General features: G+C 38.5%; 2 protein-coding genes across 3 annotated transcripts; both read right to left on the bottom strand.

The window, feature by feature from the left end:
- Nucleotides 1-7,338: 7,338 nt before the first annotated feature.
- Nucleotides 7,339-13,157, bottom strand: stpg4 (sperm-tail PG-rich repeat containing 4). Of its 2 annotated transcripts, XM_042768512.1 has the most exons (6): nt 12,435-13,157; nt 12,012-12,059; nt 11,299-11,553; nt 10,998-11,062; nt 10,839-10,884; nt 9,717-9,896 (listed from the first exon to the last, which is right to left on the bottom strand). In XM_042768512.1, the coding sequence occupies exons 1-6, from the start codon at nt 12,483-12,485 to the stop codon at nt 9,843-9,845; spliced, it is 519 nt and encodes a 172-aa protein (XP_042624446.1). In that variant the 5' UTR covers nt 12,486-13,157; the 3' UTR covers nt 9,717-9,842. The 2 variants fall into 2 exon arrangements, with proteins under 2 accessions (XP_042624445.1, XP_042624446.1); XM_042768511.1 differs by lacking the exon at nt 10,839-10,884 and having other exon boundaries at nt 7,339-9,896.
- Nucleotides 13,158-13,800: 643 nt separating this feature from the next.
- On the bottom strand, nt 13,801-18,286 carry calm2a (calmodulin 2a (phosphorylase kinase, delta)). The gene is made up of 6 exons (XM_042768510.1): nt 18,041-18,286; nt 17,145-17,175; nt 15,210-15,353; nt 15,019-15,125; nt 14,798-14,933; nt 13,801-14,514 (listed from the first exon to the last, which is right to left on the bottom strand). The coding sequence occupies exons 1-6, from the start codon at nt 18,041-18,043 to the stop codon at nt 14,486-14,488; spliced, it is 450 nt and encodes a 149-aa protein (XP_042624444.1). The 5' UTR covers nt 18,044-18,286; the 3' UTR covers nt 13,801-14,485.
- Between the last annotated feature and the right edge of the window lie 505 nt (nt 18,287-18,791).

Below are 18,791 nucleotides of genomic sequence, written 5' to 3'. Positions count from 1 at the left end.
ATTAACTACCTGGCAGAAAAAAAAAACTGTTTCTAAACACCGCAGTGAATCCCCCACCACGGCCTGAAATTATCAGCAGGCTAATAAAGGTATATTCGTTTGGGCGAATTTCCTTAAGAGGAGGTCTCTACAAACATATTTGGGAAGACGGGACAGAGACAGGAGAATCTCACATTGCCAGCTGTAGACAAGGAGAATCAATCCACAAAAAGGCTGAATACATAGAGGCTATAGACGTCGTTTTTAGATGACTCCTCCCTTCCAGGACAGCATCTGCTTCACCTGAATCCCGGTGTTGTGCCCGTTTTCGACCCCCTACCAATTATTACCCCCTTGTTGAAGTCGCTACCTGATTGCCTAAACCTAACCCCACCCCTACTCCTAACCCCTCACCCACACCTACTCCTAAATCTCCTAAATAATCTGGCGGGGGTCAGAATTGGGCACAACACCTGACCCTTCTCCCCTCGTCTCTGGGAACTTTGATGTAGAAAACCACCACCAGAATCACCAGCTGAGGGGACTGATGTGGACAATAATGACTATGGAATATCAGCCCAGGGTGGTGGAACATTATGATCTAACACTGATGTCATGTAGGCTATAGGAGAGTTTGGTAATTATACACCTGAGCAGCAAATCCATCAATAAGAAGCAGAAAAAGCAGAACGACACAAAAGACAGGTAGGACACACACAGTAGACAGACAGTGGCAGCAGCATAGTCAAACACAGTGTTTATGCATTAAGTTTTAAATTACTTGTATCAGTTTTTACATTTTCGTTATTATGTATTCATTCATTTATTTATTTATTCTCTTTCTGTTAGTGCTTGTGACCTGCAGAAGGAGTGGCAGTAGTGATATATGGGATTATTTGGAGAGGTTGTAACTGATAAAATCATGCTATTTGTCTCCTAGCATCAGCCTGTATAATTATCCTGACCAAGCCAGCCGAGCGATCCCTGTGTCTTATCACATAAAAATATTCCTGCATGGCTCACACAGGAGACCTGGGCTCATTATTTTGCATACATTTTGAAAGAAAAGGGAATGATGAGATGGAGGCCTTTGAAGTGGAAGCTTGTTCTTTGGGATTTTCTTAGTTATTCATTTAATGGAGCACAACAACAGGGTTCTGGAAGTAAAATTCCTGATCATGTTCTCCATAGAGAAATAGATGATGTATAAACCTTTTTAGGACAGAAGTACCATGAGCTCTGAACTTGTTGAAGGGATAGTTCACCCAAAAATGAAACGTCTGTCTTCTTTAATCACCCTCAATGGAACATAAAAGAAGAATAATTTGGAAGAATGTTGGTAACTCCCAGTTTCAGTTTCCGAGAACCTCAAAATATTTGTGACCAATCACGGAAAGTAGGGACACAAGTCGGTTCTGGGGCATTTTGAGTTATTCAAAGATTCTGAAAGTGTAGTCTCCAAGCTTCCCAACAATGTGTAACACATGGAAATCTGATCATATTTGGAGAAGTTGTGGCCATTTGAAGGTAGGCACTCAAAAAAGCTCAAAAGAGAGAAAATGGCCTCTAAAGATTGTGCAGTTCTCACCTGTTCTCACCTGCTGGGAGTGACAATAGGGCTCATTTACATCTCATTTAGATAAGCCATACCCCCTGTAAAGCTCCCACCTGTAAAGCTGCATGGTTGCATAGCAACGACAGATGCAACAAAATCGGACCGCATACTATTAATAATAAAGGATAATGTGCATTGTAAATGTCAGTAATTTATCTTTTTTGACTTTTATAAAAATGATTTAGAGGCTGAAATATGTGAGTTTTATCTTTTTATAAAACCTTTTTTGTCAAAACTCAATTTGAACTTGTTCATTGTAGATAACGTTGCAAGACACTACTTTAAAATCTGGCCATCATTTTTAATGTTATTATTTTAATGTTTATGTAAACAAAAAGTACATATTGATGCTAATTTTATTTGTTATTTGCTGGTTTTTTCTACATAAAACTTGGTGAATTGATTTCATTGTGTAGCATTAGGACTTTTTGAACAGGATTCTGTGATAACCGTGATCATTTTGGTCACTATAATCATGAAATGAAATTTTCATGCCATTTCAGCTCTAGTTATGATCAACTATGATAAACACTAGATAACGTGTACGTGTTCTTAGAATGACCACAAAACGACAAACTTTGATGTTTATGGAAACTCACCCCATAACAAACAGAAAAGTATTCTTGCAGATCTCATTGCCTCCAATAAAATAAGTCATTAGGGCACACTTTCTCTTTGTCGGGGTCTTTGTGGATGTAACCATCTCAGAAGTTTGCCCTGTGCGTCTGTTGCCTCTAAATGTCCAAAAATTCACATGTCCTGCCACTCTTTTACTGCAGCTAAATAATCCAGCCGTATGTTGTACATAATGTCTGGAGAAAGCTTCTGGCTACAGGACTGTCTCCCATGCAGAGAGTTGTCTTTTCTCCTCGTGTAGCATTTACAGTCAAAGTTACGGATTTTCCCCATTTCTCTGTCTTTATCCCCATCAAATGTAACTATCGATATAGCCTCTGATATCTTACGGTCCAACTCGTCTGATGCAAGTCCGATACATTCTTCCTCATCTTCAACTTCACTCAGTTGTAGATTAGGGATATTATTCAGTCTTATTATGCCGCTTTCATCGTCGCTCAGATCGTCTTCAGAATTAGTGAGCGCTTGTTCATAAGCATCCGGCTTGTCGAAGAAGTACTTCAAAACATTTTCGGTGTAACGGCCATGGTTCAGCTCGTCTGCGATAATCTTTGCAGCGTCCATCTTCATTGAATTTTGATAAGCCGATTTCAACCTCAAAATGTACGCTTTTAAATAATTCTGATAAAAAACGAAAAGGGCTTCTTCGTGATCTCAACTAACAGATTCTGATAAAAAAACGAAAATCACCAATTTTGAAAAAAAAAAAAACGCTTCTTTCTCATTTTGCTCGAAAGTTGTGCTGCCGACTTGTGTCACTGGTTTCCGTGACGGGTCACATTTTCTTTTGTGTTGCGCAGAAGAATGTCATACAGGTTTGGAATGACATGAGGGTGAGAAAAGAAGACAGAATTTCCATTTTTGTGTGGACTATCAAAGTGCCTTCAATGTTAAGTTCAAGTTCAAGACAAGTTCTTCGACACCAAACTCATCCAACCATGTATTTATATGGACCTTGCTTTGTACACTGGCCCATAGTCATGCTGGAGTTGAAAGGAGCCTTCCACAAACAGTTCCCACTGCTGGAAACTCCAAGCGAAAACCAGGAGACTCTTGGGTAATCTTCAGCAGAATTCTTTATTGAGAATGTGCTGCGTGGCGCTGTAGTCATCAAAAGTCTAACTAGTCATTAATACATTGTAGTTTATATACATTTCAAGGGGAGGGATAGATAGAGGTGGCGACAATTTAAACAAAGCATGCAAATGTAGTACAGGAATCAGCCAGACAATGACATTTTCCCAGCCTTGATCCCATCAGCATAATGGTGTCATTCAAATGCATAGGTGCTAATCCAATCAGTCTTAAAAAAACAAATGGCAAGAAAGAGCACAAAGACAAAAGGTCATTATCTCAGACACCTGGGCTTGCTGATTTGATCCTTTTTTACCTCAAAATGTAAAACACCATGTACAGAACTTTTTTATACTATATAACATTACACCACAACCTACAAATAAAAAGTTAGAAATAAGTAATTCAAAACCACAAAGTTGAAAACATAGTATGCTAAAGTCTTGGTATGCTGAAGCATTATTTTTTTCCTTCACTGGAAGTAAGGGGCCTATCCCAACCCCTGAAAAACCGTCCCATCCCATCATCCCTCCTCCACCATCCTTTACAGTTGGTACAATGTAGTCAGGCAGGTAATGATCTGCTGGCATCTGCCAAAGCCGTCTCACCAAATCTGCCAAACAGAAGCATGATTCGTTAGTCCATAGAACAGGTTTCCACTGCTCCAGAGTCCAGCGGTGGCATACTTTACAGCACTCAGTCTGACGCTTGGCATTGTACTTGGTGAGGCTTGATACAGCTGCTCGGCCATGGAAACCCATTCCATGAAGCTCCTATCACATGCTGTTCCTGCATGGCTTGGTGCTTGATCTTATATACTTGTTGTAATGGGTCTGATTAAAATACATACATCTCATTTCAATAATTAGGAGGTGTGTCCTAGTACAGTGGTTCTCAAACCTGTCCTGGAATACCCCCAGCCCTGCACATTTTGTATGTCTCCCTCATCTATCACACCCGATTCAACTCATCAGCTTATTAGTGGAAACTGCAAGGCCTGAAGTAGGCGTGTCAGTTATAAGGAGACATACAAAATATTCAGTGCTGGGGGTACTTCATGGAGAGGTTTGAGAACCACTGTCCTAGTACATATATAGTGTATATACACAGCCATTATTCACTCTCAGAAATAAAGGTACAAAAGCTGTCACTGGGGCGGTACCTTTTCAAAAGGTACATTTTTGTACCATTTTGTTACCTTAAAGGTACATATTAGTACTTAAAGTGTACATATTAGAACCTAATAGGTACAAAAGTGCACTTTAAGAAAAGGTACTGCCCCAATGACGGCTTTTGTACCTTTATTTTTGAGAGTGTTGAATAATTCAGTAATTTCTTTTCTTTATACAGGTCTATTCATGGTGAGGCAGAATTATGACTTTAAATAAATGAAATTATTATGAATTATTAATAAAATTATTAGTATATTGTGCTGCACAGCATATCCTCCTGAAAGTTGTGTTCAAGTATGTCTATGATCATTGCCCTATTATGTAAAATTATTGGGAAATAAGAGAAGTTTGCTGAAAAAAAAAAAAACATTCACCGCTGCACTCTATTACATATCATGTTAATGCTTTTAATTGCATCAGCACAGCTCATTTGTTTATTCATTTGGACTGATTATGTGCTAATGAAACAAAGCGATCACCATCCTGAGAAAACCTTCTCTCTCAGGTATCACTCTGCTGTGTGTGTGACACTGTCCCAGGCCTCGGACGGCTCTCTGGTTACTCACAGGTGGCAGGCCAGGCCTGCTGCTCCTGCTCAGACTGGGGCGGGACCCTGGAGTCACGGAAGGTCAGGTGTCCAGACTGAGTTACAGCCCTGACAGCTGGCTGCTCACTGATTGAGGTTTTTTTTTTTTTTGTATTATTATTATTATTGTTATTATTATTATTTTGATGATGAAGGTACAAAGGTATGATGCTGGAAAATTACACAAATAAAAATGACAGACACACAACACCATTTCTAAAATATTGCCTAAAATTTAAATATAATTATGAACAAATAAGAAAGTAATTCAAAATATTAATAAAAAACCATAATAGTGTCTCAATTATATACTGAAAAAAGACTGTGATTCATGTGGTAACATCTAAGTGAATTTATTTTATTCTAATACAAAATGTTATTACTGAATCAACCTAAATATTAAGTTAAACCAACATAACTAAATTTAACAGTAAGCTAAGGTAGAAATTGCTTAACAAATATGATATGACTACTTTAAATTTATTGATTGTTATTGAATCAGTTTCAACAGCTACATGAGTTTTCAAGGATGTAACCTTGCATTCACCCTCACTTTTGGTGTGCTCAATCAGTTGTTGTTCTCAGGATGAACAAAATAGGCTGTTTTATAATTTGCACTGTTCATATTTCACAAACCTGAACCCAGAACATCCTTTTTAAAGTATTATGAGTCATATAATAGACCTGTGATGCAGTACCAGCACCTGTCCATTGCAATGTAAAATGATACAAGGCCTCCAACCACTTTTGTCTCATGTGATATTGACTCTGAACATGACCCTGTTAGAAAACACTTTTGCGATTGCATGAATCCCTACAGTGTCACTTGACTGCACACTAGTCTCGTTCACATTCTATTTTGGGAAGAATGAAAATGTTCACCATTTTAGCACAATAACAACGAGTATACTAATTTTGTACTGACTTTGTGCAGTTGTTGATTTGACACCAATGGTTTTGGTTTCCCTTCTTGCTTAACGCTTTTATAAAACAATATATATGAGTAACATCACATGAGTAGCCGTGTGATATCGCTCTATTTCAGCATGGCAGTGGTTCAGCCGTAGGCACGAGATGCATGCATTTTACTGATGTCTCTCTCTCACTCTCTCTCTCACTCTCTGTGTGAGTATATATACCCACATATAGGCTACATTATCAGTATCATTATAATGTCAGCAGAATTATTCAGGACCTCAACAATAGAGTTAATTTAGCTATTGGTGTGAGAGTGTTGTAAACAGCTGTTTTATTGTGTGGCACTGACCTCTTTGTTGAGGCTAAATGAGTTATGTGAGTGTGAGAGTCATCACAAAGCTTTGTGGATTATATGGGTGGTCAGTTCATGACATAGAAGACATAGCAAGGAGGTCTTCCCTTATGAAAATAAGATGTATGTAAATGTATTGAATGTGCACCAGTAGTGCATCTTAAATTAAAAAATAAACAAATAAAAATCTTTAAAAAAAAAGTAGAGTAAAGTAAAGATTTTTTAAAAATATGGATAACATTTTGTGAGACAACCCAGCCAGCATTTCAACAATTATTCATGGGTGAAGCAACTTCATTGATTAAGGTTGAAACACTATTTAATTTTTTGATTTTTCAAATTGAATCAGTGATAACATTGCAATGTTTTTGTTCAAATATCTTGCTAAACAATGTTGATATACATTTTCAACTTAAAAAAAAAAAAAAAAAAAAAAAAAAAAAAAAAAAAATCAGAACTTTTTTAATGTTAAAACAACAGCTAACATTATTTCAACACTAAAGGTCAGTCACATGCCACCTGGGAACACTTTACTTACGAAAGAATGGGAAATTTTACTAAAATTAATATATATGGGGAGGTCAAAGACAAAAGGATGTTCATGGTATGTTACGAAAAAGGAGGTCATGGGCCCAGTCCACTTTGACATCAGTGCTAAGCCGCTGACCTTTGTGCCATGTGGGCTCATACACACCTGGTCCTGGAGTTCCCTGTCAGAAACAGGCAAAATGGCAAGGTTTTTAAACTTTTAACTATATTTCACTCAAAAACATGTACAGTATGCCCTTCCCATTTATGATGATCAATAAACTAGCTGTGGTGATTTTTGGCTGTAAAACTGGTTTTGCTGATGTTAAACAGGCATAGAAATGGAGCTTACCGAGTGCACACTGTGCAGCCGTGGTACAGTAGACTTAAAGCAGGAAGTGACTGCAATGCCTGTTCCTTGCCCCTCTTTCTAAATCCATCAAAGGAAGTAAATGCAACAAAAGAGAAATGAAGCCGATGCAGTATTTCATCCAAAAAGTGTCATGTGGAAAATGTTTTATGATCTTTTTCTGGAACTTTTTGAACCATATCAGTTTAAATCACCTTCCACCTCCATTGTATGGAAAAAAGCAGCTTGGACATTCTGCTAAACTTCTCCTTTCATGTCCCACGGGCCAAACTATTTATTTATGATCAAGTTGGGCTTGAATTAATAAACACTGATATCCTTTTTAAATGCTTTCAAAAGCATAGTTGAGAAGACTCCTGTGCTACAAAAGCGGTCTGCTATCGTTATATGCCATTTGATTCCAACAGTGGCCTAGATCCAGCTGGCCTGTGCTATGGTGTGTGTGTGTGTGTGAAATGGGATGAACCATGCCGGAGGTGTTAATGCTGGCCGCAGGGGAGCTTGCTTCCCTCTGCCTGCTTGCCCCTGAGGTCAACTTCCGATGGTTTTAGAGGCGTCATGCCGTTGCGCCCTTCTTCAATGGGACGCCCTGCCAGCTCGACATTCCCCTGGATAAGAGCGGATAGCAGTGCCATACTGCACATGTCTATAGAGGCACTGAGCTATTATTTCATTAAGGGTCTAAGTCCTGTCCAGAAGAGTCAGATTCAACACCCTCCAACACCAGCCACTCACAACTCAACAAAGAAAAATATGATACAGTATTAGTCATTAAAAAACTATTTCATTATATTTTCAAATGCCTTTAAGTTGGATCTGTGAAAGTCAAAATGACCCAGGAATGAAAAATTACAAATAAGGTCTTTATAGTATCTCAGAGCTTCTCTAAGATATCAATGATGTTAAATGGAGAAGAAAGAAAAAATATCATTCTTACACCTTTCTCCTGATAGAAATAGCCTGGTAATCTCAAATGTCCCCTCTTGAGTTTTAGAGAAAAGATCTCACATTTGCCATGATAGCAGAGATCACCAAACATTTCTCATCAAATTACCAGAACTATGCTATCTTCATTCATTTTATAGCTTTATAGGCTTACTTTACGCCAACAACTGTCTCACTTGTGTCTATTTTTATATCTCCTAAGAAATACTATCAGAGGGTTCTGAGATTAGCACACAGCCTGATATTACAGTGCAAGAGCATTGGGACATTTCACTGTTTGTATCACTCCGCCTGTTTGTTTTTGTATGTTGCAGACAGACTCCCATTTTTGTGCATTACTGATTTGGATTTTTCAGTGACTCTTTCTGTTACATCACTACACCAGTAGGTGGACGGTAAGTGACTGTCTATATGAGTCATTTAATCGTTCACTCAACCAATTCATTTAAGCAAGGATTCATTCAGAAACGAATAAGTTATTGAATTATTTAATTAACCAACTGTTTAAAAATGCAGACTCATCCATGATCGAAAGAAGTATGAGTGAGTCATTGAATCATTCACCAATTTGTGCAATAGCATTGATTTATTCATGGACACAATGGTTAATCATGCTTTGGCTGTGCTTGAACTTACTTTTATTGGAGGAACAAAAAAGGCCAAGTAACTGATTTGTGTCTAAAATGTAAGTTACTCAATAATAACCTCTTTTTAACTGTTGTATAAAAGAAATATCATCCTCGATTGTGTTATTGTGATCTCACATGAACAGCACTCTCGTTCATGTGATATTCTGATTTTTTTTTTTAAGAAGCAACGTCTGAGGATAACAATTGAAATTTCAAAATGACCGCAATACTAGACCTTTTTACTGATTTTGAGTTTGAAGTCAATGCAACTTGCTGAAAATCAGAGTCAGTCTGCAGATTTGTTCAGAAAATTGCATAGTGTATGAAATGACCAGACTTTTCAGACAAACAGACGATCTTTTAGCTTCAGACGACGGTTCTATCCAGTTGGAGGATATCAAACACGCTTGATATTTTGAGCTGATTTCAGAACAAATATTATTTTCAATCTGTCACTCAAATTGCACGTTTCTCTACGAGTTTATTGTGTTCGGAACAACTTGAAAGTCTGGTACTGTATGGTACCTCAGTCGTTTAGTGTATGACGCCTAGTAAAACCATTTACAAAGTTGGCAAGTATACGATGTCTAGTGTTTTAATATCTGTTTAATATCCATCTTGTGTGTATTCCAGTCTTAAGATCAGCCAGTGAGAATAAAAGAGAATTGTTTGCTGTTGATCTGTCATCTTAAGAATAAGCTTGAGGTTTCTTAGCTACTTAACCTTTGACAAAACACTTGTCCTACATGAAATGACACCCTCTTAGAGCCACACAAAGCCCTAATGTTCGCTCTAATGAGACCCTGAGGATGATTTAGCATCCTCACGGTTCCGTCAACACTAGACAGCTGCCAGCACAGCTCGAATAACCAGCCAACACACCACTGAAGCCGTGGTGCATGAGGTGCAACACTGACGCACAGCAGTGAAACTCACTCACTGGAATCTAGATGCTTTTGAAAACATTCTGGACTAAAACAGGCAAAGCATTTAATATACATACAATAGGTTAGGTTGAGATTTTTATGTTGAAACCGGTCACTTACCGGGAGAAAGCTGACCCTCTGTACCGCTGATCGGAACATCACATGTCTGCAATAAGAGACCAGTGTCAAGAGAAGACAATAAAATGGTGCAGACAGGCTGAAGGAGTAGAAAGAGTCAACAGACACAGATGAAAAAATACAGGCCTCAACAATAGGTCAGGCTGTGCTTCAGATTTGTACTTTAACATCTAATATTCTACACCACAAAAAAAAAAAATTAAATCATTTTATTAATTCATTTATATATTTTTATTCTTATTTGTCCATGGTAAAATGGATAGTTGACATGGAATTTAAAGCACTTTTAGCACAGTCCTGCCTTCTAAATGACCTTCTATGATTCAGAAGGGTTTGACGTTCTTGGGTAACTGTATTTCATACTATTTTGTGGAACTTGTGTACCACTGAAACAGAATACTTCTACTTTTACTCAATTGGATTTTTTAAGAAGTAGTCATAATTTACTCCTTTCGGTTGCATTTTGAGCTAACATATTACACTGGTCATTATTACATAATAATATTCTCTCATTTCTTCTTATTTAGTGGGGAAATCTCAATTGTTTCTTCATTTCATCAGTAAATTTCCAGCGCTAAGAAAAAGTGTTAACTTTTTTTTACTTTAGACCTTTAAGTACAATTAAATTGAGTAAATGTTGGATGTTTTGGCTAGATACTTCGATTTTCAATCGATTAGTTGTCCACAACAGTTAAAATAATCACTGAACTGGATTTTTAAGATCTAAATGTTCCTCAAAGTTTAACCAGCATTAAAGGGGTGAATTAAAATAAAAACAGCTGGAAATGATGAAGAATTATTATTACGAATTCAAACAAAATCTCATCTATGAGATCTCATCTAACGTGTTAAATTCACATTTGTCATGTTTAAATCAGCAACAACAGTGTTCAGGTTAAGTATATCACAGAAAGCCATATGTTAAGTCTCAATAAAACATGTATTTGAGTGAAAAGTGGACCATCCTTACTGTCGAGGTCTGCACTAAAGCATCTGAGGGCTGTTCTGTGAACTGCCTGAGATTAAGGAAGAAACCAAGAATGAGATGGAAGAACATCGCAGCGCTGCAGTGTGTGATGTTCTCTGACTAGGAGTGTGTGAAAGCATGCTGAGTGTGAGGGCTACTCACTTGCAAGGTGATTTGGGGACAGGCTTCTCCGTAACATCATAATGACCGGGTGAGAGGTTAATATCCTGCGTTAAACACACACAAACACTACATCAACCAATTGTTTTGACACACCCATTCTCATACTCAGTGTGAGCTCCAGCCACTGATTATCAGAGAAATATTTTGCCTCTGTTTTTAGTGTCAAGTACCAAGAAACATAGCGTACTGCTGTTTACACTAAACCAATACATACATGTCATGGAATACAGTGATGTCAGGGTACAGGCAGGGGCATCACTGATTTGGGTGACTGACTGACCTTATCTCTGAGGCCCAAAGTGTGGATGTCAGGTCTGGGGCAGCTTTTAAAAGAGTAAGCTGCCCGGCGCTGCAGAACCTCATTGGTTGAGTCGGTGAAGTTATATGCCCCGGGCAATAGCACGTCCCCTCGATGTACAATCGACATGAGGGTGTTTCGCTTGGGGCCTTTAAAGCCATACGTCCTAGGCACAGGGTTAAGTTCTATCTCCTCTATGAAGTCCCGAATGTGGTAACTGCCAGGAATGGGATAGTCCTGTTGGTAGAATGAGGAGACCTCTTTTATGCTGGACTCACATCTCACATGATTCCTAAAGTTACTACTGTTCTTTAGTAACAAAGGAGATCCACATTTACATCCAAATGGCTATTAATGGAACAGAGTCCCAAGTGTAAAAAACTGCTGTACTGAAAACATCATTGTATTTGTAGTAGGCTTATAATGCATCTTTTCAGGACAAGAAACTAGGCTCTACTTGCAATTGTGGTTATGCAGTGCTGCTTATGCAGGCAGTGTGAAAGCTGTAACCTGTTAATATGAGAACTAAAATAAATACAAGCTGCTCTCGTGTGTGAAACAGGACTTATTTTTGAGACAGTGGCCACTTGTACACCGAAATACACTTTATGTTGTGTTTGCCATAAATGTTTCAGAACAAGTGTTCTTGTTACTTTTAACTCTTTGCTGTAAATCATTTGTAAAATATCACCCACCTTAATAGTGTTTCTCCACCAGCCACTTCTGTCAGTGAACATTTCTTTCTGTTTCAGAATAAACAAAAAAAAAAAAAAAAAAACTTTTGTTCAGAATACTTTGAGTAAAGTTTAAAAGAACGCCATTTATTTTAAATAAAAATCTTTTGTAAAATTGTCTTAACTGTCTCTTTTGATCAATTTAATGCATCCTCGCCAAATAAAAGTATTAATTAATACACAAATATACATATTGTAGGTGCACACTGAACCAACCCTAATCAAACAGACCTGAATAAATTAATCAAGGTCTTCAGGATTGTTAGAAAATTACTAGAAGGTGTGTCTGATCAGCGTTGGAGCTAAACCCCTTAAATTCTGCAAGACTGAAGATCCCTGCAGAAATATTGACTTTCTTCCAATGCAGTAAATGTGAAAACTTACCCCATCTATACATTTTCCGTTGGGTAATGTTTTCTCTCTTCCTGTGGTCATACTTCTGTCGTTCCTGTTTGTCTTCTGTAACAGACACCTTCACGACAAGAAGCGTTGCTTAGAGACTCCTACTATTTAACTATTAATCAATAACACTGGATACACAAGTTTCTGCTATTTGTTTGCTCTCTTATTCATTAGTTACATTTACTGATTTTGATATATTGCAAACAAATAAAAAATAATAATCTTGATTAGTTTGTACATCAAATTATCTCATCAAAACTCTTAAATTTCAATCTAAACTTAAGACATCTCATCTATTTTTTCAAGATTAAATTATCTGAGCTGTTATCTACAATCATTTTACTCATACTAGGTTATGTATACACGTGTCTGATTCAATTTCTCATAAAGAATCATAAATTAGACAGCTGCGTTAAACAGCGCCAATAAATCACCTAAACTTTGAACAGGATCTATCAAATCTAGGTTGCTGAAACAATATAAAATAGTTTTATTATTTATAGAATCGTTATATGCAAGAGGCGTCTGAGGCATGCATTTGTAAGGGTTTGTCACACATGAATAACAGCAGAGCAGGCAGCTCTCTCTCAGGGAGTTTAGAGCAGAATGTTCTGCTCTGTTGCTAAGCGACCAGGAACACATGCTTCCAGCAAGCAACTGAAGGGCCCAGTGTTTACTGTTTGTCAGAGCTGGCTCCTGTACCAGTGCACTTCAACACAAAAATAACATAAAAAAAAAAACCAAACCCAACCTCCACCTCCTTCTACTGTAATTATAACAATCAAAAAAAAAAAAAAAGAAAAAAAAGAATCAGTTTAACGTTCTCATACTTTTGTTCTGAATTGCCTAAAAAAGCTCCTTTAGTGGTAGTCTAGAAGTCTTTATACCTAACGTTGATTGATTGATGCATGCATGTTTCTTTATAGGCGCCTAATAACTTGGCTAATATTGTGTAATACTAGGTTTTAGCACTGCATAAATTCTCCAAACATACGTAAAACCAACTAAACCCTGACAAACATAACTAAACTTCTGAATAGCACATATATGAACTCAACGGCAAAATGACTTTTACAACAATTGTCATTCAAGAGTACTTTGAGCTTTTTTGAAATGGAGGCCTCGCCCCGATCCTATCCTGCGATTACACAAATCACTTGCTGACTCTGAGACGCATTGAATAGTGATTTACAAATGAATCATTTCAACTATTACAATAAATATTGTAAACAGCTCAGTTAATTAAGTTAGTTATCAGTTTCAAACCACTAAAATCAGCTCTGGGATGCATAATTATTAACAAGAGTTTTTAATTAGAGGGCTAAAAGAGGCTTCACAAACTTTTCAGTATGGGTAAATAGTAAATTTTATTGGAAAACAAATATACAACTTGGAATGGACTATCTGAGGCATGACAATGCCATTAAGCGGCTTTAAAAAAAACAAACAAAAAAACAAAACAAGAAAAAGTAAAGAAAGAAAAAGAAAACTAGTGTGAATAAAACATTAAAAAGCATTGTAAGTTTCAAACAAGTTATTGGTATAGAACAGCAGATACAAAAAGAGTTTATGTACGAGTATCTTGTAGATACACCCGTGTCATTTTCTTCTTTTTTTTTTGCAGTAGTGCAATGCTGAGAAATTTCATATATATATTATATACTTTGTCCATAGTCCATGCAGAGTTACTCCTCTACATTGTTGCCATGCCAACGTTGCTGCAAAGAAACAACCAGCTGGCAGGTCTCCACTCTTGCTACGCATGAGGAGGGCAGACAGACGTGACGTGTGTTTTTTGCATGTCACAACCCCCTCTTCGCGGCAACAAGCACCTGATCGTGTAACCGCACCGCCACTCCAAAAACACGATGACAGCAAAAGAAAGGGACATGAGGACTGAAGATCCTATGCAGTTTACATGCAGTTCCTTTGGACAACTGGGAGGAGGAAGGGGAGGGGACTTAACGTTTTACAGATAAATTAAACAAAAAAGGCAAATTATTTATAGAAGAGAGAGGATCTGTACAAGGCCTTCATTTCGCCGTCATCATCTGTACAAATTCTGTGGAGACAGAGAAAGTTAGTCCATTTCTGAAAGATGACAAGATTTCATACATGAAGTAAAGCTGCACCCGGACAACCAATAATCCCAAATAAACACGAATGTTATTTTGCTGGTCACTTGGTTTCTGTGGCAGTGAGCCCCACCCACAGTAGAATCTTATTGGACCAATAATCCCAAATAAACAAACCACGTTCTGATAAGCTGTGATTGCACAGTCTCACTTTTATTGAGGACATGGTGTAATAACCACCAAGTCAAGTCAACTTCACAATAAACTCACCTTCGTAGTTAACCTGTCCGTCTCCGTCAATGTCTGCTTCTCTGATCATCTCATCAACCTCTTCGTCGGTCAACTTCTCTCCGAGGTTTGTCATGACGTGACGCAGTTCAGCTGCACTGATGTAACCATTCCCATCCTAAAGCACAGGATATCCAGGTCAGCCACTGCACATGACTTTGTGTGGCACACTAGGTCTTATTCTGGAACGGGACGAGCTTTACCTTATCAAAGACACGGAACGCTTCTCTGATCTCCTCCTCGCTGTCTGTGTCCTTCATCTTCCTCGCCATCATGGTCAGGAACTCTGGGAAGTCTATCGTCCCATTTCCTATGCAGAAAGCAGGAGGATTCAGACAAACCCCAACTTTTAACACTCAACACTTGTGTTGAGGATGCATGCGGTCATCCTTACCGTCAGCATCCACTTCATTGATCATGTCTTGCAGCTCAGCCTCTGTTGGGTTCTGTCCGAGCGAGCGCATGACGGTGCCCAGCTCTTTGGTTGTGATGGTGCCATCGCCATCCTTGTCAAAGAGTGAGAAAGCCTCTTTGAATTCTGCAAATGACGACAGATAAATGAAACGGGACCTTGTATTAACAGAATCTCCCAAAGATAAACAAACACTGAACACAAAGACACACAGAGGAACCAGTGCGGCCAGTTCCAAAGAAGGGATGCCCTTCTTTACACATTCACTTCCACAACAAGCGCTTTCAGATATTAATGCAAAAGAAGCTTGATGCCATAGAGCATTTAAAGTCAACATGAAACATATTGACCTTATTTAGGTTAACAAATGTTCCTGGCCTTAATGAACGATTCATCAGCACCTGTTATTCTAAAAGTGCCTTCTGCCTGACATCGTAAAGCCATCATGCTTCATCCCAGTAAATAACGGCCAAAATTCTCATTTTGAAAGTAAGAGGTTGTAAACCAAGTTTCATATTGACTTTAAAACTTAGGTTCAGAGACACAACCATCAAGAACGACAACAAAGTTGTGCATACTTTAAACAGCAGTTTGCCTATACGCATAATGAACACTACATTGCAAAAAAAAACAAAAAAACTCTGCATATGCGCCTGCATTGCTGCAACAGTCTGTAATTACCGGCTTATTAGACAAGACACACAGGAAGAACATGTGACACCAAAACTAGAAAAGTCTTGAATAACTAGAAAGAAAAAAAACAAGGGTCCCAGACATCAATTCCTCTAAAAAGAAATGTGACGTCTCTATGTAAAACGCCATTTGCTGCTACAACGGACTGTCCTCGCGCAAATGAAACCTTACCCTGCTTCTATGCAAACCATCAACTCTGAGGCACAGTTTCTATGGAGATCCAGCAGTGACCTCACTCTGTTCTTATGGAGACACACTAAACCATATGGAGATCCAATGCAGTGACCTTATTGAGCTGATATAGGATCTACTCTTCAGAGCAGTATGGAAACACTGCTGTGACCTCACAAGATCTCCAGGGAAACTCTTCACTGACTAGGTCTCGAAGGATAAACCTCCATGACCTCACCGTCACTATGGCGACCGACCACAATGACCGAAACGGTTTCACAGCGCTTCTGTCTGAGGTTTTCAACTGTAAACGCACAACCATAAATTAAAACAAGTCAAAAAGACAAACACCCTGTGTCCTGAAAGTGAGAGGGTTTCACATCCGTTTTCTACCAAAGTGTTAAGATTAAACAAATCATCTAAAATTTAAAGAACACATTTTCTGTTGTCATATACAAGCACGCCAACACAATTCTAGCTTACATTAGATATAAAGAGAAAAGTGCATTCACAAATGCACACACAAAAAAAAAAAAAAAAAAAAAAAAACACTTGGTCACTAAAGTTACCCAAGTAAGCCAAAACACACTGGAAATCCATTATAATGACAGCAAGAACATGATGTGCTCCCCACAGAACCGATACAAGTCCATCACGATACTCGAACCTGCAATATCAGGTCATAAATGACTCAACCAGCGGCTGGTGAAACAGTAACTTCACGTCAAAGCCATCGAGATGTTCAGTCCAACAGGGGACACACCCTTGTTCCTCTGTGCCTGCAGTTACTAACTCTCTCCAACAGAGAAGAGGGCGTGTCCATCGAAAACTACAACTATTACTCAATCAGTTTGTCTTAAACACTGGTGTTACACACTTTCCTCCACAACAACCTGTCCATTCATTTGGGGAATGTGTCCTGACCGAGTCTCAAGGCTCGCCATTAAAGGAAATAAGATAAATCCACGGAGAGTGGGGGGCGGAGAAGAGGGGAAAACCATGTGAATCCACACCACCGGCCATGTGCGGCTGGACAGGAGGGGGGTGTCTTACCGGCAATCTGCTCTTCTGTCAACTGGTCAGCCTGCAAGGGAGAAAGAGAGATGATGTACACAAAACAAGAATGACACCACATCTAATCATTTACAAATCAGCCATAGGAAAACCTATATTGATCCACCATCAATTTTAATATTGCTGGCAACATGTCAATGGTAGTTTAAAACATAGACATCATAAAAGACCTGATTAAAGGAATAAATCACCCCAACATTAGATATTAGTCTCAGTCACCATTCACTTAATTATGTAGGGGGAAAAACTATGTGAAAGTAAACGTCGACTGAGACTGTCAGTCCCTAAACATCTCTTTTAGTGTTTCAAATTAGAAAGTCAATCAGTCGTATGGATTTGCAACAGCATGAGGGTCAATAATAACAACAATTTAAATTTTGGGGTGAACTATCCCTTTAATACTAACTGCAGAAGGTGGCGCAATCCTTTACACTGCTTTATTCGTGTAAACATCATTGCATTAAAAGACCACAGAGTTAAAATGCTTTCCATATAACTATTAAGTGTTAGATAACGAGCAAATGTCTAAATGTGAGCTCGTGCAAGAGAAATGCGCCATATTCGCAGCTGACGCGCCTGTTAAACTGTGTTCGCTATCAAGCTTTTCCAAGCTGTTGCTTTACATTATTTCATGATACAGAAAGAACTGAATATTTAACTTAGTGAATAGAAGTTTGTATACGGAATTAAATGTCTAAGCATATATAAAACCGAAGTTAAGCCATATCACTCCCATACATTAAAAGAAAACTACACATTCAGTACCAAGGAACTGTGTACTGACTGCAGCGCGCATTATTTAGATATGCTGCCTATAATGACCGCATTTTGCACCAAATAAGCAGTGACAGTAACATATAACAGTTTGTACTCACCATCGCGCTGTTTTAACAGATGTATCTCCACACAGAACAACAGTAACGTTACACCGCTGGCAAGCAAGCAGGATGCACTCATACAGAGCTTGACGCGCCTTTAAGCGTCGCTTATAAACTCCTCCCCCTGCTACCCATCCGCCAACACACTTCCTTCCCTATCAGAAACGCCCGTCAAAAATGCCACTATTGTGATGCGTGAGCGTGAAGTACAAAGTTGCGTGGATATAGTACGATTGCGACGGGGTCAAATCGCGAAGATGTGCCGTATGCAGCGAGGTGGAGCTGTTTTGAGTGGAACTAACTAACCAGCGTTCTCATACATTCCGCTGAAGTGTAATGCGGCAGTAGCAGGACCGTACGTTATGGCCAGGAGAGGCGGCCTCTGATTGGTCCATTCGTACCCGCAATGCGTCACTCGCTAAGAATCCGAGTAGTGCTGCATTCCCGGCTAGACTCACTCACAGTACTACACACCAGGGTCAGAAGTGACAAATTTAACCACCTATTTAAAATATTAGGGCACAGAAATCTGTTATGTAACATTTTATATATCTAATATTATTTTCGAAGCCTATCACATTTATTATGGGTTGAAGTACTTAACATAAATTGCTACGATGCTTTGAAAACGCTCTTGAAAATTGATACCCAAATATTGTCCACTAATAATACTAAAAAAGTTCATTTTTGACACTGCAACAAATGATGGAAATTGTGTAGCATTTAAGCATTAAGATAAATTTGAAGT

This window comes from Cyprinus carpio, chromosome A13, assembly GCF_018340385.1.
Source record: "Cyprinus carpio isolate SPL01 chromosome A13, ASM1834038v1, whole genome shotgun sequence".
NCBI classification, from domain to species: Eukaryota; Metazoa; Chordata; class Actinopteri; order Cypriniformes; family Cyprinidae; genus Cyprinus; species Cyprinus carpio.
This window is presented reverse-complemented; position numbering and strand designations above follow the sequence as displayed.